General features: G+C 44.6%; 1 protein-coding gene across 1 annotated transcript in view; it reads right to left on the reverse strand.

Moving 5' to 3' along the window:
• Window positions 1-24223, reverse strand: part of LOC119390400 (uncharacterized) — a 41646-nt gene extending 17423 nt beyond the window's left edge. The window contains exons 1-2 of the mRNA XM_049415268.1: window positions 24084-24223; window positions 20677-20902 (exon numbers count right to left, since the gene is read on the reverse strand). Coding sequence (XP_049271225.1) covers window positions 20677-20902; window positions 24084-24223 — 366 coding nt within the window. The remainder of the gene's footprint in view (window positions 1-20676; window positions 20903-24083) is intronic.
• Window positions 24224-24913: the final 690 nt, after the last annotated feature.

The raw sequence follows: 24913 nt of genomic DNA on the forward strand, positions 1-24913 counted from the left end.
CGGACCCATTTCTCGGACGGCAAAAGAAACTTGACGTGCACAAGCAAAACAGCTTGCACACGGCAACTCGAGAACAGCAAACGGCCAACCGCCGTGCCGCTAGCATGAACAGCAAAGCGGCTACACTCTAACACGGCTGTGCATAAAAAACAAAAAAAAATATTCAGGTAAACAAGTGATATCGTTTGGCGTGTGCAACTGCTTCCGGCACCATGACAATTTTGTAAACACCCATGGAAGCACAACGTGGTGGTCTTTAACACAGCTTAAGTGTGAAGTAAAGACAGAGCACATTTAGGAGTATGCAGACCTTGCACGAGTAGAAAATGGGCGGAGAGATGTCCTGTAAATTTTTGCAGGATTGCCGTTTCACATCGTTCCGTTGTCGAATAATTTGAGATGCACTGAATCAAATCCTTTGGGCATTCGTCGGGGACAGGAAATCGTTTTGTTGTCAAAAGAATTTAGTTGTGCGATTTCATTATTCAGTGATGCTACCGAGAACTTCTGATTTGGAGCAATTTTTGGAGCAGCAAAATTTCCGTTTTGGAGCACTTTGGAGCAGCAAAATTTTCATCTTGGAGCACTTTGGAGCAGATAATTTTGCATCTGGGAGCACCCTGGAGCAGCGAATTTTACATCCTGGAGTGCACTACAGAAGCATATTGCAATAACATTCAAGCACCGGAATATTACTATGGGGCTCTTATGAAGGCTAGAAATATTTCGATTCATAGCAAATCTCATGGAAAAAATCATCTCAGGAGAACTCCATACTTCACTCGCTAATGAAAAAATAAGGGCTCATGCAGCTGAGTGTTCTGAATTAACCGCTTCGGCGATTATTTTCGACACTAGCAAATAAACAGAATACCAGATCAATAAAATTGCACTTTATGAAATAACACTCTAAATACATCTATGTGGTTATCAGCAGACATTGTAGACAAACGCCGTGACGTACAGCAGTGCCTCAATGCCAAAGAGCCACACTGTCCCTAATGCATTCCCCTAAGAAAACTCCAAGGTGAAAGCCAGGTTCTTTTTCTTCTCGATCGACAGGTAGATCCTCCCCCTCCCTCTCTGCAAGCTTTCTGCACTTCACCTGGTTTTGCGCTAGCTCCATGATCGGCGCACCGATTACGGAAGCAGTGTAAAGCGACGATGTCGTGATGGCGTCATCACGTGACATCATGATATATGACGCCATGATGACGTCACAAGTTTTGACGATCTATGACGTGATGATGACGCCATCACATGATTATTTTTTGCATCAATCGATTGACGCCGCCGACGGTCAATTTTCGTGCATCAGATGCATCAGGTGCGAAAGCATCTGATGCTTTCGCATTAATATTGCGTATTGAACGTTAACAACCTGGCCTTACATACCAAACTGTCCTCCACCATGTCACCTCCTTGCCATGCGTGAAACAGCTTCGTTTATCATCCACTTCACAGAGTGAAATGGCTCCTCAACTTTTTTTAAACGTTTATTGTGATAACAATTATATGGACGGTCTCCGCGGATTTTGCCATCGCCATTGCCGTAATGTTCTGTATTAAGAGAAAATTAATAACATCACCACGCGCATTCTAGCCGCGGGTAAAAGCTCGCGAGCGCTGGCGACGAACGCGGCTGAAGCGGAGATTAAGCTAGCCGGCCGTCTGTCTCCGTCGCACGGACAGCGCATGAGATAACATCTTCCCGCGTGCGGGCCTGCCGTCGATTGCTCATCAAACAGTGAGGAAACGCCCCGCCGGTCTTTCGTAAAGAGCATGAGCATGAAGGACGCCAGGGGAGCGGGGGGGACCGCATCATTCGAAGGGCGCAGTCGCTTGCGCGCGCGCCATCTCGAGGGATCAGGAGATGGCTCGTAAACTTGCTGTGCTCTCAACGCTTACTTCGTATTTAGAGAACTCAGAGCAAGAAAACGCTTCGGTTCCTGGAACAGCCATATTCTCTTAAACCAGTGTTTTGTTGAGTTACGCGAGATCGAATCCAAAAGAGTTAGCTACTAGCCTTACTTCGTTTAACAATACAATTTGTTGGTATCGCATTTATTGCTTCGCCCTTAAGCGAAACTGAGTTTTTTTAGCCATCAGCTATTGACCACCGAACGCGAGGGCCGACGTGTGACATGGGGTAGCCGCTTCACTGTGGGCCGTGAGCGACGTGCCCGCTACTGACAGCTGCGTATTTGCGGCTGCTCCGACCAGTATATATGTTTTTATTAATGAGATGACATTTTTAAAAAGCAAGCAAAAAATTCGAATTGGAACCCTAGCATGTGAGCTCGAAAGGGTAGGGCCTTTTAGGGGGTATTTACCGTATTTACCGCAGAGTGATTACAAACTCGGATGTGGTGGTGGAAGGAATTACGAAAAGGCTCTTCTGGATGAAGATCCATGGATAAAGTATATCTGAGGAAAATTGTCAACGCGTTCCCACCATTCGCGTGCTCTTGCATAAACGCGAAGGAAGGAAAATTCGATATTGTTCCGTATATCTACTGCTAGAGATCCCAGATTTCATTGCGCGATGTCCAGAAACAGAAGTGACAGACATTTTAGTGGCACACATGTAGTTATTACTGAACGTTGCTTTCCTTGCGTGAAATGCGACGCTTGAAACGAGCTATCAGCAGCGTTTCTGGAACAGACACGTCCATCGATGAATCGCCGTCGCACTTTCTCGCTACCGATAGGCCTAGACGTCACGAGCCTCTGCGGAGAGCGCGTTTTGCTGTCGAGCCAACTTGCAGAACAGAAGCTATGTCGGCACCGTGCATGGCATCGTGGCTTACTCGGGACGCACGCGCGAGCGCTCTTTATTCAGCGGAATAATTCTTGGTCCATGGTTGCGACTTTGACAGCCCCAAGATCAAGCTGCACATGTTCTGACGCGCCGGCGATGCGATTGCCGCTGATAGGCGCCCCCAAACGCGAGACTTTGGCGCAGTTTGGCACAATTTTCGTCGACATTATCAGGATGGCGCAGTAAATACAATTTGGCGCACTTTGGCGCAGTTGGCGCAGCAGTGGAATCACTGATTATTGCTGGTTTTGACTACATATATATTCTGGAAAGATGAAACTATCCGTCAAGCTTTGACAGACTTTAATGACAATGAATAGCTTCCATACTCGAGAGATTTCTAGGTATGCCGACGATTTCATAATTGTCGAAGACAGCACCCTTGTTACACAGAGGCTACGTTTTACGAATGTTCCCCTGGACTGTTTCACTCTCTACACCCTCTCGCATTGTAAAAACAGATGCACGGTGGGAGTGACAATAGTTCGAGGAAAAGCGTCACCCTTTCCACTTTATTTTTGACAGTGCCCCCCGAGTGTCTGTTGAATTGGGGTTTGAGGCTATTTGCCATGTGCTCACTTGTTCCCTGTCATAGTGCTCACGACAGTACATTTTCTGTTGTTTTAACCGATAGAGAATGCGAGGTACCAGGGACGTAAAAACAAAAAACAAAAAAAGTCACAGTTTCGCCACAAAGGTGAAGCAATGAATGCTATAGCAAAAGAAGCGGCCCGTGATGAACACGCTGCTACGCTGCAGTAGAGTGTACTAGAACAGGGGAGTGCTCAGAACAAGCTTCGAAAATTGCAGCCCAAACAGGGTCAATCCGCTTGCAGCGCTGCGACTGGCAGTCTACAATGTGTCGTCATTTAAGAGTTGCGCGCGGCTCTGCCGAAGTGGTGCAGGGGTAATGCCCACGTTCCACTCAAAAGGCCCGGGTTCGAATCGCAGCTGTAGATGGTGGGTTTTTATACTTCGTGTCACCTTTTATAGCTGTATTGGTTTTTCTTTGCTCCTTAAAGCTAGCTTCAGTTGCTACGTGTTGGTTCAAAAAGTAACGCAAAATATGAAGTAAAATAGAAGAAATTTGACAGTGAGCGCAGTAAAGTCCCTGAAAAATAACTAAAGTAGCGCCATTCGTGTCAGTGTATAGGCACCTCCTCACTCGTGCGCTTTGTAGATTGCAGTTAGTTAGTTGAGCTGCGAAGCTCGTAGAGCATGGCCGGAAAAGGTGGCTTGTGCAATTCTTCCGCTGGAGCGCCTGATGGCGCTGCAGGTCTAAGTGACGCAGTTGGAAAAGTCCGCCAAATAAAGGCTATGAAAAAAAAATCGCGTCATATCCACGAAGTGAATGATGATTGAGGAGCTGGCTCGGAGAAGATTGGGAAAATCCGTGAATGTTCCGTACAAGTCCTCTACCAACGTCTGAAAACGTAACACACGTTGTTATATATACAAATATACACAAGGTTTGATTATTTACAATTTTGATAAACTATATACACAATTTACAATTATATACATATTGATGAAGTATATATACAAGAAACATCTAAGAGCGTCTGATTCTCCATTGTCGACACTTGCAGACGCAACGCTCCTAATGTTCTTTCAATTTGAAAACTGCCCTCGAGATGCGCACGACAAAGTGGCCCTAAATATAGCTGTCCGACGCTCGCTTGGCTGTCGACCGCGTTCCCCGCTCGCCCTGTGAGAATTAACGGCCAGGCCAGAGAAAAGACACGACGCGCGTAGCGTTCCTCTTCGCGTTCCACGACGCTTTGAATGGATGAATGCAGGCTACGGCACGGAACTTCGCCCCAGCATAAGAACCTGGCGAGCCAGCTCTTAATAGCAATAAATACGAGAATGTAATGTATACCGAAGCAAGTAGCGTCTTCTCATGATGTCCCACAGCGTAAAGTTGTACGGTACATAAGCTTTTAGTACGCAAAAGTGCTCGCTCCTGATGGCAGCGCCACTGCAAACTCCGCGGCGCTAAGAAATTGCTAGAGTGGCGCACTAGCTTTTTAGAAGGTTGTCCGAGTGCCATCTTGTTTGTCCTCTTCTTGGTTGTTTACTTGATCGGTGCACGGTGCGCGGTCGACCGCGCTTGAGTCCGTTCGTACGGTGGTTCTGGATGCTTCAGGATGCCGACCTGCTGTACCAGTGGCACCAACCACCGGTACAACAGCAGAAAGAAGGGGTTTTCACAATAGCGGGTAAAATCTGTAGCTTCCCGGAGGACACCCTAGAGGCGCTGCTGCAGCTGCGAGGAGAGGAGGCAGAGGCGAAGGGACGCAGTTGGCGCTACTTTATATTTTTCAGGGACTTTAGAGCGCAGTCATTTGCAGCGCCACGGCCCGGGATTGAACAAAAACGTAAAGTATGGCCTCCGAGATTTTCACGAATTCGAGACTCGCAACGAGATTTCACATTTTACGTAACTTTTTCGTACCAATACGTAGCTACAGAGGCTAGTTTTAAGAAACAAAAGAAAACCAACACAGCTATAAAATGTAAAACTAAGAATAAAAACCCACTATCTACAGCTGCGCTTCGAACCCAGGCCTTTTAAAGGGGTCATGAAGCACCCCTTGGGCTGATTGAAAAAACACATCCTGCGGAAAGCTGACACGGCTATGAACTGCTCTGCCAAATATTACAGTCGTGCGCGCCGCGTAATGGCCACAAGCGGAGCGCGAAGTTGCCGTTTCCCCAGGCACCCTCTTTTCAAACAGAGGCCGGTTCTCACTCTCGTCGGTGGGCGGGGCGTCTGTCCGCTGTACGTCGCAAGAGACATAGCATGCTTATTGGCCGATAGCCGACGTAAATCGAGAGCGGCGTTCGGATCAGATGCGCTTCTTGCCGCGGGGTGCCGCCACTTGCCGGCGCCGCACTCCTCAGTACACGGTAGCCGCACTCGCGCAAGCGAATCACAGCGGGAGAGCGATCACGTTTCATGACGCGCGCTGGCGTAACTTCTTTCCCCCATGCCATCCCTCCCTGTCTAGCTTACAGTGCGCTCGTCGGCACGAGAAAAGAGAGAAAGTGCTGGGAGCGTGCGCCAAACCCCCGTAACTCCGCTGATTCTTGACGGATTCGAGAAATTTTTGCGGCAATCGATTCGGGAGGCAGTACACTCCGATACTGAGGCCATTAGATCATTACTTGGAAAAGTGGTTCATGACCCCTTTAAGTGGGAAGCGAGCATACTACCCCTGCACCACTTTGGCGGAGCTGCGCGCAACTCTTAAACGACGACACATTGCAGACTACCGATCGCAGCGCCGCAGGTGGATTGACGCTGTTTGGGCTTCACTTTCTGTACATTGGTGCTGGGGCCGTTCCGAGCACTCCGTTCTAGTACACTCTAGCTGCAGAGCTGCAGAAACATCTACCCCCGGCAGCAACTACCGCACGAGCAGGCAGCGGAAGGCCAAGGTTCTCCCTGCGCAAATATTAGAAGAGGCAAGCGAGCTGGCCGACGACTTTTAAATGCACCCGTTGCGCTCCTCGCGCTGTCTGGCTGGTAATGAAAAAATGCTTATAAGCGCCTGCCGTCTCTGAGTCCTGTCAGCGGTAAAGGGTGTGTATATAACGCTTGCCGTTAGCTACTTGAAGAATCTGTGCTTTGTGGCGTAGTGGTTAGCGCCACGCGTTGCGGACCAAGAGGTCACTGGTTTGATTCTGCGCTTCGGGAGCATTTTTTCTGAATTATTTTTCTTTGGGACTTTTATATATATATACATACTTATACATATATGGTGCATGATGGTGGCAGCAAAAACCAGCCGAGACTGTCGATATAATTGCTATTGCAATAAACAAAAGTTTTCGATGGTTCTTCGTCGTTGATCATGGAGATCTTAGATGGCTATCGGCAGCGATGATGAGCCCACACGCAGGCAGCAGCGGAAATCAGATGGATGAAGTCGCTTATGATAACGTGAAATCATAAATACAACTGAGCTTAGATAGATACAAAGATTAAAACAGGACAAATATACAGTCTCACTCTTCTAATTGTTCACAAAGTTAGAGCCCAGACTGACCTAACGTGCGATTTCCACTAGCCTCACTGATCTATCAGCACTCTGATTACAGCCCAGGCTAGCTTTACGTACATTGTACGGAGCCTCACTGATTTATCAGCAACACTGATTACAGCCCAGACTGACGTGCCACTCACGTGCAGGTCTACTGCCACAAACAAAGAAAAAGGGTGGTGGCATCCCTTAATCCCTCTCTTGAGCACGGTGGCCAACCAGAGCGTAAGTACTCGTAATCGACAGCCCACCTGGCAGGGCCTGAACAGAAAACCAAGATATTACGAAAAACTACGGCTTTCCTTCTTTCTTGTCGACACGTGGCCACGCACAGTGTCAGGAGCCAACGCCACATGCAGAATTTATTGCTCACACATTCCATGCTGCAGCAGCATCGTCGGCCAGCAAAAGCGCCGTCGCCTCCAACTTGGCGTAAACCAGGCTACTGGGGTTTCGCCTCTGTAGCGTGTTCCCATCACTGGCTGGTGTCATCAAACAGCGCCACCTGCGCTTCAGACCCCCGCAGTGTGGTCTGTCTACTGGCCGAAAGTGGTGCCTTCTCGGAGTTCAAAAACAAGACCGCAGCGGCCTTGGTCCAGATCTCACGCCAGAGGGGAGGCGGCGCGCAACCGCCCACATGGCGCCATCGCAGCCGACACAACTGCCCGCAATGCACTCCAAACACAGCGGGAGGTGTCCGGCACCGGTCCCCGCTCCAAAATCCGACCCCTCGCAGCATTCTGCGACCTCGTGGTTCGCCCCTTGGTGCGAAACCACTCTCTCCCCGACCCCTCAACACAAAAGAAAAGCTGAGCGGCCGCCGTCGGTGAGCGAAAGAGACACGACCTTCTCCCCTGAAAACGTTAACACGTTGGCATCATTAGGGTGCACCACCATATGCGGCCTTACAGAGACCAACTTGCTGTCTACGGGCGCCGAACCCACATTCTCTGCATTACACGTTCTGTGCTCTGCTCTGAGTTATGATGATGGCTTTTGCTGTGTCCATATTCTTGCTTGTTCATGTACACGAGCAAGATGTCACCCTGGGGGTGTCAGCCAATGTAACTCGTGACCACGGTGATAAATATTTGTGTTTTCAACGATGGTATTACATAGCAAGTGAACTCTAGACCGTAAAATAACAGCGCAAAATACGACGGATGAACACACAGACACAGTCCGTCGTCTTTTAAGCTGTTATTTTACGATCATGAGCAACCAACTAGCCCGATTTACCGCCACTGTGAACTCTAGACGCACGCAGCTGGTCAATAAACACCCATATGCTTCTTGCAAGTGCCAAACCTGCCAGTTTCGAGGCCCTCATGATGCAGTGAGTGATAACATGGCTAAGAGGCATCAATTTTTGTCATTCACAACTATACTGTTACAACGTGACTGAATGTGAGTCCATTGTCAATGCAGCAGCACCTTGCCATGCGAAGACAAAGCGAACACTGAAGGACATGTTGTTCAGCTACACTGTTCTGACAGCCTTGTAGAGTACATCGTGAAGCATGTATTTCTATTTTTGCTATGTACTTGTGATAGAGATGACAAGATAAAGCCAACAGATAGTGGATCCAAGGAAAGTGTACGGGAAGCATAATAAACAGTTCAATGCTCCTCAACTCTTGGTCGGTATTCCCACTGATCAGAATCTTAGATCAGGATCAAACTAACCGAGAAGTCCAATTAACCGAAGTCGAATCAATGACAGCGTAGAGTAGCATAATGAGACTGTGTCACACAGAATGCGGCACGTGGCTTGCCAAAAACATAATCGTTGAATCCTTGTTCCATGACCGGGAAAAAATTGAGCAGAGATTCACCACACCTCACAACCAAAATTTGTCTGGCCATGGTGAAAATTTGTTGATTGACTGAAGGCTAGAATGAGGTACACGATCAGTGTTAAAGGCACCATTGATCCGTATAACTGATCTGGATAACTATGACCAGGACAACAGGGCAAAACTTTACTTCAAGATTTTTGTGCATCAACACCTAACTTATCCTTAGCTTATCCTTATCTGCAAGCTCGCGAGCCCCAGACTTCATGATGTGGGAGTTGGCATGTAACTTTGAGGAATGACTTGACAATGTGCTTTGCCTTTCCATGAACAGAACAAAGCAATGTGCTCAAACACACATGCACACATACACACACACACGCACAGGTCTGCAAATTTTCTGATGCACATTGCACATAAATACACACGTGCTCATGCAAACACAGGTATAAGCAGCTCATCATGCCAATGCGAGGAAAAGCAGAAAATGTAAATGAATGCTGTTACCCTCACCATCAAAAACACTGAGAAGGGCTCATTATTCATGCTAGAGACACCTTGTAGCAGAACAGCAGCATGTAACTACTTTGCTTAGGCACAAGAGTATAGTTCTGAGTGCATTTAGATAAGCCATCATATAATGCCTCCTTCATAGTAAATTGTAGTCAGCACGTGATAATATTTAAAAATGAGTTAATTATGTTGCATTTCCATATGAAAGCAAGGGTAGTTCCAGTGATTTTATTAGATTTTCCTACACAATTCACTGGCACTATGTCTTCATGCAGCTGTGTTGGCTCTCTAGGTTTGGCTGCACAGCCACAGAAGTTTGCCCCAGACTAGACATTTAATGCGATGAGGAATACGGTGTTTCATGGTCCAAGGACCAAATGTATGGCCAAAGAGTGCCAGGACAGTGTTAGTGGGTTGACAATGGTTTGTTGAATTATAAGATGGAGATGTGACAAGGCTGTAGTAAGGGGTGCCAGGGTAAAGGCCAGTTGGTTGTTCATAGTGTAAATTTCATCGTGCTAAAAGTACACGAAAGCTACGCAGAGGGAACGACACGGGACAACATGACACAAACGCAACACAAGCCCGTGTCGTTCCCTCTACGTAGCTTTCGTCTACTTTTAGCGCGATAAAGTTTACACTATGTAGAAGGAGGCCTAAAAACAGTCATTTAAAGTGCTTATTGAAATATAGGTACCATAGTAACCACATTAACTTGTGTAAGTATCCCCTCAGCCCCAACACCTTGCCTTTTCCAATTACTGCTTGAAAGTGGTACCCAACTACCGCGCAAGCACCCCACCACCCCATTCACGAAAACTTCTTCCATGCTAGTGAAACTGCATGCATTGTGTGGACGAAGCCGTTATCGTAAGGAAAAGAGAAATGGTGCTATTTTATGCAGCACATGAGGAAGCAGGGCTTAGTAACACAAGACAGTATGGCAATAAAAAAAGGAGCAGGTTGCGATGCGATCAGCTTTGTCAGGACAAGGCTACTACTCGCCGTAAGCACTGCCGAGTGTCGAAAAATTTTCATTAATGCAAGAAATGAAAGTTCAAACTTTGCGATCACTACTATAACTCCGGCAGCATGCCACAAAAACCTCAAGAAACGATGCCCGGATGTGACAGCAGCAGGCAAACGCTACTGTTGCCCATTTTAGGCAACAGAATGGCACTGCTTTAAACAATGCTATCAACGCATTCATGAACTACAACCGTAGGCCATGCAGTTTTGAAGGCATGTGACATCACATGCGATGGTAAGTACAAGAATAAAAATTATTTGATGCTCGCCTTGTAACTTTGTCTTGGTTGGGTGCTAGTGTCAGTTTCACTCATTTGTGTCCCATATTGCTGGTGTTTCATGCTCCATGCACTCGGAGATTCAATCAGGGTGTAGCGACAAGTGTCTTCGAGTTTAACACCAATTTATTTATTTACATTTATTTATTTACGTTACCCCCAGGGCACATAAAGGCGTTACAGAGGGGGTGGGTAATATAACAAAAAATGTAGTAAAAAACAGAACACAATAATACAGCAAATTAATTAGAATACATGTTCAAACAATACTCAGTTATTCGAGGCTTAAGATATGATTGGTTAGTGCAGTCTTGAAGGATGACACATCCTCAATGGAGGCAATGGAGGGGGGAAGGTGGTTCCACTCGGCACTGGTTTTTGGCAGAAAGGAGTCTGAAAAAACGTTAGTACGGCAGAAAGGAATAAAAACTTTATGCTGATGGTCAAGACGTGATGATATGTATGAAGGCTCGGAGATGAGTTCCTGTTTAAGTGAAGTATTTTGGTAAATGAGTTTATGAAAAAGACATAGGCGAGAAATTTTTCTTCTAGTTTGCAAATCAATTAGTCCAAGGTTTGATTTCATTAGTGAAACACTAGATGTGCGGGTATAGTTTGAATTAATGAAACGTGCTGACCGATTTTGAACTGACTCGATGATAGCTGATAATGTTTTTGACCGGGGTCCCACACAGATGACGCATACTCAAGCTTAGGTCTAATTAGTGTTTTGTACAGCATTAACTTCAAATGGCAGGGGGCTTTAGAAAAATTTCTGCGTATGTAGCCGAGGGATCTGTTGGCATTGTTAGTGATGTATTCGATGTGCGCATGCCATGAAAGATTATTGGTTAGCTGTATTCCGAGATATTTATATGAAGTTACGTAATCAAGGTTGATGTTATTGATAGCATAGCCGAAAGAAGTGGATGAGTCAGCGCGACGCGAAAAAGACATGATTTTGCATTTAATGGGATTTAGGAACATAAGCCATTGTGAGCACCACTTAGATATGTTATCTAGGTCTGATTGAAGAATAAAGTTATCATGCTGATTAGTTATTTCACGGTATAGAACACAATCGTCGGCAAATAGTTTTATAGAACTATTAATAACAGTAGGTAAGTCATTAATATAAATTAAAAATAGCAATGGGCCCAAGACGGAGCCTTGGGGAACACCTGACTTTACGTCACAGCGCTGGGATGCAGCATTATTAGCAGTTACAAATTGAGTACGGTTAGTTAGAAAGCATTCTATCCAATTGAAAATGTTAGGGTCAATATTAAGAGTACTGAGTTTAAGAAGTAGTAAGCGATGAGACACCTTGTCAAAAGCTTTAGCAAAATCTAAGAAAATGCAATCAATTACTTGGCCTTTGTCTAAAGAGGAAGAAATGCTATGTATAAACGATATTAGTTGTGTTTCGCAGGAGTAGTTCTTGCGAAACCCATGCTGAAATGAAGTGAAGAAAGAGTTTGATTCAAGAAATGAAACGAGATTAGAAAATATGACATGTTCAAGGATTTTGCAAGGTATGCTGGTAAGTGAAATGGGTCTGTAATTGAGGGGAGTATGCGGGTTACCTGATTTCAACAGAGGCACCACCTTCCCCACCTTCCAATCTGCGGGCAAAGTCGAGCACTCAATAGACTGGGTGAAAAGGTACATAAAAATAACAGAGGAGTACACAGCAGTATTTATTAGAAATTTGGAATTAATTTCGTCCGCGCCACAGGAAGAGGATAGTTTTAAATTATGAATTAACTTTAAAATCCCCGCAAAATCGACAACAAGTGGATCCATGGGAAAAAAATCCTTTTTGCACATGTACGGGACTGTGTCAGTACAGCAGTCAGAAAATGATTTCGCAAAGGTGTCATTTAGAACCCTGCAACATTCTTCATCGCTCATTGTGCAACCACCAGTATCTGTAAGAGATATATTATTTATCTTTTTTATTTGAATAGTGCTCCAAAATTTCGATGGATTAGTTAAAAGAAGGGAAGGTAAATATGTATTAAAGAAGGTGACCTTCGCTTCTCTCAACGCGATTCGATATGCATGCAGTGCGTTTGAGTAATCATTCCAACGCGTAGGTGTTTGACAGCGTTTCGCAAGACGAAAAGTGCGTTTTTTCTTGTTGGATAATCTTTTTAGTGTCGTCGAAAACCAAGGGGAGCGTTTCTTGCCGGAAAGCCTGCGCAGTGGAATATATTTAGCAGCAAGCGATGTGGCTTTGTTTTTAAATAGGTTCCAACTATCTTCTACGGTACGGCTAAAAAATTCTGGCATGAACTCGTGTATGAATAATGCAAGCTGATTATTAATTGCTGTGTAATCGCCTCTCACATAATCTCTGATAAATTTTGGATTGGTTTTTTGACGAGTAACGTGGCCCTTTACAAAAAAATGTAAGAAACAATGATCGCTTATTCCGGGTAAACAAGTTAATGAATGCACTAAATTAGGGTTATTGACAAGGACCAGATCGAGTGTGTTTGATGAAGTAGTGCCAGTTCTAGTAGGCCCAGAAACAAGTTGCGCAAGATTGAAATTTAAGCACAAGTTAATAAAAGATTCACTTTCAGCGGACGAACCAACAACGGAGGGAAATTGCGAAGCCCAACTTATTCTAGGAAAATTAAAATCTCCCAGAAGAAGCAACGGAGAGTGAGGAAATTCTGAGACGAGAAAATTAAGAACGTCATGCAGCTCATCGCAGAAAGTAGTTGGTGCATTTGGCGGCCGATAACAAGCACAGATCAATGTGTTTTGGTGGTTTATGACGGCACGCACACAAACCAACTCTAAGGACGTTGTAAGTGCAATCCTATCAGACACTATTTTGTCGGCAATATAATAACCAATATAATAATGCATATGCTTACCGGAACCAGAAAACAAATTTAGATTATGTAATTTTCTATATTAACAGGATTTTTACAGCCAATTCATGTTAAATAAAGCTTTCAAGTCAAAAGAGGGCTGTGGTGTTCTTTTTTGGAACTGCCCTGCCGTGATCTTAAATTATGGTCCATGACCGAGCAAGCCTCCGACCGTTAAAAAGCCCCTAAACCACCCTGAGGTTGAACTTTAGTTGTAGTATTGCAGTTGGCCACAAGTCATCAACAAACACGCAGCCGCAAGAATATTTTGAAATGGTGCAGTAATAGCAGAGTTACACGCGCTTGATGATCAAAAAGCGGGCCCTGCTCGCTTTGTCCTTTCCTAGCTAAGCTCCGTTCATCGGCTCGTCTCTCCTGCTGGCCAAGTGCTCCTCCTCGCACGGCGAGGAGGAAGAGCGGTGAGCACATACTTGTAAGCAGACAAGCAGGTTCTGTTTATGGTTGACATCGCCAGACACGAATGGTGACGCCACGGCCAATGCTGGGGATTACCAAAAGGACCAGAGAGGACAACGGATTGTTTCTTGGAATTTGTAGCAAGGCCGTGGGTCATAGCGCTGCCGCATTTGGCATTTTTCATCGTGACCGCATTCTGAACTCGATGCGTGCGTTTACTTGAAATGGTAAAAGTAATATGAAGTGATTTAGGGGTTCTTTAATATTATCTCGAATAGCTTTGATCCTGGGAGTGCTTGCTTTGAAGTTTATGCAGTAGACTCTCAGCAAATGGAAACCTCTTCAACGGAATAGTAGCTTAAATGGAACAACTGCCTCTAATATGATTGGTTTCATACTTCAATTCTGCACCCCTGTTCATCTCTGAGTAAACGGAAATCCTGTTAAATGGAACACATTTTCCTGGCCCCTTCAGGTTCTGCTTAACGAGTCTACTGTAGTAGTAAAACCACACATTAATGTCAATTCCATGTGACTAATTGCTGGAGATTGCTTAGCCCTCCTTTGATAACCGATGCATTCGTTATTTATAGGCACAGAAATGAAATTTTGTTAAATTTGAGGGCTGACCGTCTCTTTTATGGTTTGATGCCATACAAATGAAATGCTCTTAACAGTGGCCTTATGCCACGCGGAAAAGACAACAATGAAAATGCACTAAATGTTCCGTGGCAGCAGCTTGACAACATAGTAACTTCTGTTCTCTCCCAAGCCAGCGTGACACCAAATGTTAAAATCGAACCGGTGCTCTCCACAAATTCTGGTGAACACAGCATAAAAACCCGCAAATCAATGTACTAGAGAAAAGCTTTCCTTTGAAGTCAGCAAGAAAGCAAGGTGGTAAGTCCAATTATGACAACATTGTTCACCGTCTCTACAGTTTCCGTCTTGCGACATTGTGCACGGATTATGTCCCCAAAATTTGACAATACTATCTGCTGGAGCTTTTCGTCACAATTATGCATTGGTTTAAAAGAAGTGCTATATATGTTGGTTTTATGACCAAACATTCCGCCACAACTACATATCAATCAGCTAGTGACATAAAAATGTTGTTGCAGGAAAAGTGAACTCACCAGAAACAGTTTTATCTGTGGTAAAAGAGTCTGTTAGCTTCAGCCGCTCTCACTGGAAATATTTCTTTTTCTTCAGTGAGCATGGCTTCTTTTGACTTGAAGATCACGCAGAACGAGCTCTGTGGTACCCCGAAACAAGCAGAGGTATCCTTCCTTTCTAGCTGATCGAGATCTCTTGTGGGACACTAGCTTTGGCATACGCGAGTGCAAGAGTTTATCATTTATTACTACCGCCTCTACAGCTAGTTGCGCTCGGAACATGCCGTACTGGAATTTATTTGGTGCAGGAATAAAATATTATTCGATTGTGATATTAAAATAGGCTCTTCTCGGCTTGAATATTCACATTCACACTGATTAGAAGATTTCACACGTGGGGCGGTTTGCACCGGCAATGATGCTTGAAATGCTATTTGGCCGACAGAAGCGTTCTGATTGGCAACACTGTGTAACAGTTACTTCTTGCCATCATGTCTCCAGTTTGTTTGCTATAATGTGAAGCATTTGCTATTCAAACCATACTTGTATAAAATAGTTGGGTGGTACTCCATGCAGAGACGGTGCAAAGCAGAGCACACAACAAAGCAAAGGGACAAAAAACACTTGTTCAACAAAACATGTCAGAGCAATGCAGCTTGGCAAAATAAACATTCCTTTAGCTCTGTAAGCTTGGAGCAGGCATGCAGTACTCAAAATTTTGTCTGGATGTTTTCTCTCATATAATTTACCACATGCTCAAAAGATCTTGTTTATGAAAAAATGGCCCATATCTTACACACAGCGAAAATTTGCATAAGCAAAGTATTATTTGTAGTTTACCATGACAAGAGGGCGCATCTCGAAATGAGATGCACAAATAGCTTACAATGATGAACGCATTTTGAAACCATCAGCTAAGATGGAATAAAACAGCTGTGTCAACGCCGACTACAGCATTTAAACCTTTGGGTGCAACAGGGTTCTGATGAGAGAGAATGCATGGCGAATAAAAACTGGTTAAGCATACTAAGTGGTCTTTCGGCCACCTCCAACCCAGCTGCAAAAAATCATGCTATTATATCTAAATTTGCAAAGCCGTTAATTCAAACGAGAAGTTTGTGATACCGTGTCATGGTGCTTCGAAACTTGTGTACAAAAGCGAAATTGTGTCATGCAAAATTATTTATACAAGATTGCTGCTTCAAGTCATTACTGTGAAACATATTATTCTTTAACCTGAAGGCACCGGTCTTTCATGACAATGACAATTTTTAAATTTGTGCTTCAATTGGCATGACAACTTTTTGCCATGTAAAAATGCTGACAAATGCAACATTTTCATCATTTGTTTGAGAAAAAAAAAACACATTCTTTCTAGAGGAATATATTTACAATATTTATTTATTTAATCATACTGTTAACCCTCTGTTGAGGGTTGTTACAGGGAGGGCACAGTGAAAAAAGGTTTAATTTGCACATACATTTAACAATGGCCCGCTAACCAACTGACAGCATTGTTATCGAAAATATCTAAGAATACTTGAAAATCGGATGCATCGTTTATCTGTACAACATCCTCTGGTAAATTGTCAGCAAGTTTATAGCATCAGCAAAAAACAAAAAACGAAACAAATCAGTACGGGTTCGTACTAATTGCAGAATGAGGAGGTGAGTTGTTCACAGACACCGTTTTTCAAGCTGCTGTTTTATATACGTGTCTTGATTTACTTTTACCTTTCCGTGTGATATGTGAAAATTATGCGCTAAGTGCATATGCTTACATGATAAAAAAGCTGCAGGGAACAGATAAAGCAGGAACGCCGTGTCACAATCGTGACGAAGTTGGCAAAAATAGCTTTCTGACCCACACTGCAGCTTCATTACCATAGCGTAGCAATCTGAGTAAAAATATGGCCTATACGATGTTGTATAGTAAGGTTTGCTGCTAACTTATACAGAAAGCTTTAAAACAGTAAATTTTGTGTTTAAGTTAGAGAGATATTTTTTAACTGAACAACCAGGAGGTTGCAGTTTCTCTTCAAACCACAGCATGGCAGTGCAAGACTGATGCAGTGTGCTACAGTAAAAGCTCGTTAATTCGACCCCCGATTAATTCGGAGAATCGAATAATTCGAACATGTTCTCTGGTCCCGGTAAGCATATGTAATGTTTAATAGTATCAAACTCTCGTTAATTCTGTCATATTTGGCCGCAACCCGGTTAATTCAGACAATACTCCGAGCATGCCAAGCAGAAAGCACGCAAATGTGTGACGCGAAGGAGAGAAAAGGGCGTTCGCGAGCAAACAAAACGGCTGCGGGCCTTCAAAAAGGCATGGTCGCCAACCATGATCGTACATTAGCGAGCCAGGTTTGTTCCAGTTTCGTTTTGACTTAGGGCGGTGCGAGCGCTACGTCACAAAAATCAAACATGGTGCAAGCTGTCGAAAAGGAAGAGCGTCAGCCACGGTCCGCATGCTGGCATAAAATTCGCTTGCTACATTGAGATGGACGAATGAGCAGTTGCTGGCCATCTGTCCGGAGAAAAAAATTGTCGTCACGTGTACGTGGTGATGAAGGTGGTGGGGCTACGTAATAAGGGATGGGTTGAATGCATGTTTCGGCTTAAGACATGGGGTTCTTGAGTCGCGGTCACATTGGGAATGAAGTCGCCAATGACGAAAATTATGGCTTTGAGGTCGCTCTTATGCAAAAAAAGTTCTGGATTTACGTATTATTCAAGAAAATGAAAATACGTTGATGTAATAGGCACTTGTGTATTGTTTTCTTGATGCTTTCGATAATTCAGCATTCGGCTAATTCGGACATTTTTTTCCGGTCCCATGAAATCCGAATAAACGAGCTTTTACTGTATTTCTCTGCGATTATGCGCTTCATGGAGTCAAGCAATATCGCGGTATGCAAAATAGACTTCCAAATTTTCATTACAACCACGACATTTGTGTACCCGTCTCAATTCTTAGTTAGTTTACTTAGCCATCTGAATCAATACCACCACCACCCTGAAAATATACATGAGCTATGCTTCTGGCTATGGCTGCTACTACTCTACAAGTGCTGTGAAGCGCAATGAAAGATTTGTTTCAACACCTACAAACTGCCTAAAACGCGCAAATTATGGCAAAGCAATTCACTGACTGCATATGATTAAAATACGTCTTGCCATGCCCTAAAACACTGCGAGGAAAGCACACGATCCATTCAGAAAGTGGTGGTATTGGTTGAGCATAAACTAAACACATGAAGAGCTTACGAAGAAGGCTTAATATAAATTTGTCTGTTTCCTGGTTTTAAAGAGACCCTGCAGCGGTTCTGACGATTTTGTACCAATGCACTGAGCCGCTAAAACAAGTCCTCAGGACCATTTCCAGACCAATTTAAGCTGCGATACCAAGGCGTTGGACTGGGCTAGCTGGTACATAATCACGAAGGATAAAAACCAGCGGAAAACACAGGAAACAGCGAAAAGAAGTCGACGGGACAGGCTCGCACTTACAACTGAACAGAAAACCATGCTTGAAAGGCTTATTTAAACCCACCGGCAACCACTTTGCGCATGTGTGAGCAACCATGCTTTGCCTAAAACAAAAAGTAATCGAAAGACTTAGCTAGCAATAATCACGTTCAGAAAGATAATCTCTTTGTCAGATAGATGCACTGACGTGTCAGTGCGTCTATCTGTTGCTCAAAGTTGCTCAAAGAGCAGAAAAGGTCGCGTAGGGCAGAAGCAGCTACTGCCTCTGCCTTTTCGAGTGACAAAAGCAAATTTGTGGTCATTCCATATGTGCACAAGCTGTCGCACAATATCAAGAAGGTGGCAAATAAACATGGCATGCACCTGGTGCTCTTGGCCCCGCGAAAGTTGAGCAGTCTTTGCAGCCGCATCAACCGGCATGCACAGAGAAGGGCTACTTGTGGCACAAACCATGCTTCGAAGATTGTGCCTTGCGCCACACGTGTGATCTATCACATCCCTTTATCGTGCGGCAAAGCATACATCGGCCAAACTGGCCATTGTAACAATCGCTTCAGGGAACACAAGACCTCCCTTCCCATGAGTGACGGTGCTCATCTGCCGAGCCACTGCAGGCAGTGCGGGTGCACTCCTGCTTTTGAAAGCACTAGTGTTTTGGGAAGGGGCGGGACAAAGAACAAAAGGGAAATTTTAGAGGCATTTTACACAAAGAAACGGGGTAATGATTGTGTCAGTGACACGTTAGTGCATCTATCTGACAAAGAGATGATCTTTCTGAACGCGATTATTGCTAGCTAAGTTTTTCGATTATTTTTCATTTTAGGCGAACCATCATTGCTCACACACGCGCAAAGTGGTTGCCGGTGTGTTTAAATAAGCCTTTCAAGCGCGGCTTTTTGTTCAGTCGTAAGTGCCAGCCTGTCCTGTTGACTTCTTTTCGCTGTGTCCTGTATTTTCCCCTGGTTTTTATCCTTTGCGGCAATTTAAGCTCTCTGCGTCAAGTATGTAATTTGTTACAAGATTTAACCTTTTGTGGTTCGGAATCTTTACCCACCTTCGGTCAATTCTGGTCCAAAATTAAGGAAATGAAATCTCAAGCAAAAGTAGTTTACTTGCTCATTTAGAGATGGTGTGAATGCAATGCGAAAATACGCGCGTGAATCAGCCAGGAAAGAACTTGTCGAGCAGTGCCCATCCAAGGACTGCTGCGGCTGTGTTAAGTTGTTAGGGAGGGGCACGACAACGGACCGTAAGGGTTCAGACATGCGACTCGCTAGAGATCACAGCGACTCAGCAGAACAAGTTTTCAAAGTCCTGCTTCCATTCTATGTAGAATTGTTCCATTACACGTAGCACCGGCGACCGTTCCAATTGGTTATCTCTAGTCTAAGTCACTGAACCTCCAGTGGACAGCAAGAGTCATCTGCCTGTGTTACAATGTTCTCTGCGTTGACGTGAGCTGCACAACAGCATTTGTCTTGAGGTTTGTTTTCTTGGACACCATAAATTGCCCTAGCCCCGTCGTTGTGTTCCGCAAATCTCGGAATTGGTGACTTGTAAAGCTGCGACATCGTGCATGTAAGGCAATCGACGAGCAGTGTCACTTCAGTTTGTCCGTGCATGAGCATCGGACTCTCACTATCCAATCAATGCCGGGATCCACATGTCAATAGCCCTAACTTCCCCTCTGAAGACACGACCACACTGCCCGAGTTTACGCTTATCGGTGATCGTTCTCAAATACTTTTTGTTTGTGCGCATGCCTTCACAGATTGCCGTCGTGCAGGAGAATAAAATAAGAACGGCTGGTAGTGTTTTTGCATTTGGTGGAGCTGATCTCAACCACTCAGTGATGCTATTCGCGTCTGTCGAGTGCGCTGCCTTCGCCAGTGGGGGCTACGCATTCGGCAAGTTAAGGAGGAAAGGCAGTGCTGAGAAGAACAGTCACATATAATTGCCCGCAGCTGCCTTGACAAAATGTGCGTAGCTGAATTTATGGTGCGAATGATTTCATAATGCTGCAGCCTAAGCACTGACAAATTTTCAAGAATCGTTCGAGGGTCCCTTGAACAGTGCAGCACCAGGACTGCTACTGTGGGGGCGGTATGCATGTAGTCTAGCACTAAATCGAGTAGGTGCGGAAGAAGTGAGCATCATCGGGAGTCCCCTAGAAGGGCGAGAAACGGATGCTCCAACGCACCCTCCTGTTTTTTATTTTCTTCTCTTGCTGAACTCCATCCGACACTGCCCGAGTGTAGAATATGAAGGAACTTACCGTCGGCAACCCTGGTCTCCCTTGCGATGCTTGACGGCCAGCAGCCTGGTTTGAGTACAGGGGGGCGTCAGCAGCCGCTTGCGCTTGTGCCACCAGCTCGTGCAGGGAACTCAGCCCCTCAGCTCCCTCGTGCACACCCGTAGGATGAACCCAGGTCCCGGGCACCGTGTCGGAGGGCTCCAGCTTGACAATCACTAGGTCTAATGCAGAGCAGATGCATAATTTTCTTTAATCAATCAGTTTGTATCATACAACAAAATGCTCCACAGATCGCTAAAGAAGGTCCTACAGTAAAATCCAAATTTGGACCGCCTATTAATGTAATCAAACTTACTTTAAACAGCATACTAGTATATGTGCAATCTCCATTTTTCATGACACCCCGGCACATGTGCCCTCCCCTAGTGGAAAAGTCGCGAAACATCTCTTCATCTCGGAGGCTTTGCTTCTGGCAATACCAGTTGTCCTAGCCCCTACCAAACCCCTACCAAAACGGCAGAGGACAGCACAGGAAAATGAGAGGCGGACTGCACTGGGTAAGAATGTATTGCAACAGGATGTTCCTGAGTTTAGGAAATAACTGATTTTAGAGAACCTCCTATAACTAGCAAAGGAGAGGCAGTCAAAGGGAGGAAAGAGAGAGGGACACTCCAAAAAACATTAAACTCTTTGAGAACATATTTTCGTCATGTCACAGTACAAAAATAGTCATCTATTTTGCATGCCTTTACTTGCTATAATGCTGTGTCCAGTACGTCCAGATCATGAACAATGTGCACGCTATCACTGTGACGTAGCATTTTTTAAAAGAAAATTAGCGAGTGCACTGTTTTTGAAGAAAGAAAACACAGGCATGTTAAATGACGATCATTGAACATATGTTTGTGCGACAGCAAGACTCCATGGTTGGTGAGACTGTTTTTACAGAGTAGTGCTAATAAAGGGGCGGACGTGTGGACAAATGCCTAAACAATACCAAGAAATGGTGGCATACGACATATATAATTTGTGCATAGAAATGCATTCGCTACACCATGCAATATTCAACAAACATGTTGATAAATGTATACATGTAACTCAGTGTTTTTTCTAGAAAGAAATGTTAGCCATATTGTAATTTGTACATCAAGGTTGAACTGATTTTGTGCTTGTTGTGGAGGCAATTGGCTAGTAATGAATGGTACACTGTACTTGTAAAAAATTTCAGAAGCATAAGAAGTGCAACAATACAAGAGCAAGAAGAAAAATTAGATATTCCACGACTGTAATTTGTGCACTATTTTCAACAAGTAAGTATAAGCTGGAGCACATTTCACAATGTTCAGTCAATATTGCTGCAGCAAAGGTAACTCTGCCAAATTCCTGCTCTATGTTAAGAATAATCCTCTTCACAAAGATAAACTACATGTTAAACATGCAGAAAAGTTTGTGTGTGCAACTGATAGCAATGGTTCCGGTTCAATTTGTTTCAAATTAATGAAGCGTTTGAAGCAGTTAACGTTAAGCAAAAACAGCGAATGCCCACAACCTTTCTCGAGCTTAACTAGACGTCTAATCTCTCACAAAGCAAGCCAAGATAACCATACATTTAACTCGTAGTAGTGCTGGAGCTTCCACACATTCCACCTAGTGACCTTGATAAGGAATAAAACAGTACAAATGGGGTACTCATTAGGGGTAAAATACAAAGCTACCAGCAAGCTGTGGTCATTAGCAATTGAGCTAAGCATGACCTGCAAAGCAGCACTCATGAAGGAAGGGGCCCCAAGCCTGCAAGCAGCACTAGCAAACACTAAATTGTCCACCTTCATGGTGAATAACAGCATAAATAAGTAAAAATACAAACTAAGAGTGAGTATACATGAAAGGTGAAACATTTGGCATAGAAAAGAACATTCAACCTGAACACTCCCTCCAAACAACAAACAAATATATGAACAATATTGACATGTTAGTTTTGTGGCTCCCGTGTTGACGTTATACGACATATGCTGCGTCCCCTTCAACATGTTCCCATTAGCTTGCCATCTCAGCATCAGCACACCACAGTCATGTGCAGTTATAAAGGAAGGCAAGTCAACAAACAGCAAAACTGCATGGCAACAACATTGCCGAAATAAGAACATGTACAAATGAACACCAATAAAACGTAACGGAATACCCTATAAAGATTGCATACAAAAATGAATTTTTTGGCGGGGTACATGTTGCTCGCTCAGGCAAGCACCATAACAAAAGCTGTAACAAGTCATTAACAATTCACAAAGCTCCACATGCACTGCAGCTTTGCAATGACAGAAAAAGACAAATGCGCCATATGGCACGAGGCGTGAAGATGCTAGATTTCTTCACGACGTCACACTGTAAAAAAAGAAAAAATGTGCAAGGTTAGTGTCAAGCTTACAAGTTCAACAAAGTCAATTTCTTCCATCTTGTCCAGCATTTCCAAGCTTCCATACCGTGCTGCGAGTTCTTTAGCACTTCATTTTATTGGCACCATTGTACCACACCAGTAAACTAGCATTGGAACAAGCATTGTAGTAAATCAGGAATAGTGACAAGGTGCCCTTCATTGCCTCTAATGCACAGGGCCTGGCTTGCATAGGCAAGCCAGTTTAACATATCACCCAAATGTCACTCGTAATCAAACAAAAACGGCGGGTACCAGCCTACTCATCTGTTACTGCTAATGAACGCCACATCCCGTTTTCGAAACGTTACCTGCAAGGTAACCCCCCATCACCATACGACAAAAGTTTAAAGCAGGCCGCATCTGAAATCAATATCACCAGCTTAGTCATCAACGTCGTTAAACAAAAGGCACAAATTTTCACACGTTACCCGTAAATACATCACTTCATGCTAGCGGCAAGCGTTGTCGGCACTGGAAGATTACGGTGCTCGATATCTGTGAAAGCAACGTTATTATAGGTGTCACAAAAGCGCTTTCGATAGGGAACAAGGCCGATGTGGATCGAATTTATCGACCGCGAAGAAGCCTGCGCAAAATGGGCCAATCGCTACCGAGAAATTCGATCCCGATCAGGCCCTATCGCGATCGAAAGGGCTCGTACGGCACCAGCTTGAAATACGGACGTGACGATTTAAAATCAGCTTTCCAGGCTGAGCTAGTTAATGCGATCAGGGCAGTGCTCCATTCACGAACAGCCTGAGTTGCGCAGATTCAGTTTTCTTGTAAAATCCGATCCACCGCAAGCTTTCGGTGCCGACAGTACTCACAGCTTTGGGTGAACAGCTCCCTTCGTGAAGCCTTAAAAATTTTCCTCCTTATCAGCATTTCAACATCAGCATCAACGTAAGGAGATAGCGGATACCACGAGCACTAGGTCACCGGCTGAATATAAGTTGCCGACATATCGGCGAAAACATAAGCACCGACTACGCACAAACACGTATCACATGCTGCTATCACACCACAGATCAGATATGCCCGGAGGGCCACGGCGCCCCGGATAAAGTAACGCGTGCACTGGGTATCGCAGCCAGCGTAATCTGGGGCGTCAAACTTGACCATATGCCGCCCCATATTTCGTAGCGAAGCGCGCTTTTTTTCAGCGGTGTCCTCTGCTAGGTGCACAACGTGGTTTCGGCCCCTTTCGGTCATGCTGTCCGCGCCTTGCTAGCTTCGACGAAGGCACAAGCACTGCTGCGCGGTATCGGAGAATGTCATAACCGTGAACACAAAAATGCAGGAAACTGAAGGAAGGACGAAAAGCTTTCCTACAAGCTCGAGAACTAGCTGGAAACGACGCTGCAGGCGATTCACTTTCAATGTTATGGGTGACGATATTACGTTACCCTTAATTTCGACGTCTTTACTAAAATAAAGTTGATGATGATGATGATAGTTAATGGCGCCCTTTTTGAAACGCGTTGAAATGAGGCTGCAAGCTGGCTACTTGATCTCTCGCAGTGTGCATAATAACTATCTTCCGTTTTTTCTCTTGTTTAGCAAGTATAAGGCGATACGCATCTTTCTAGTAGCACCTATCATGATCAGTAGCGTAGCCAGAAAATGCATGTTTGTGCGTGCTTTTGTATATGTGCGTGTATATATACCAGGGCCGTAATTGGGTGGGGGATGTTGGGGGGGAGGGGGATGGTTGAGGGGGTTCTGAGTGCCCCAAAACTTTTTCACGCTTGAACTTTTGGGTGATACTAAAATATTTGCACGCCTTCAGGGCGACCGCCACTTGCCAAAGTTAGCCGTTCCACG

The sequence above is a fragment of the Rhipicephalus sanguineus genome, chromosome 4, assembly GCF_013339695.2.
Source record: "Rhipicephalus sanguineus isolate Rsan-2018 chromosome 4, BIME_Rsan_1.4, whole genome shotgun sequence".
In the NCBI taxonomy this organism is placed as follows: domain Eukaryota; kingdom Metazoa; phylum Arthropoda; class Arachnida; order Ixodida; family Ixodidae; genus Rhipicephalus; species Rhipicephalus sanguineus.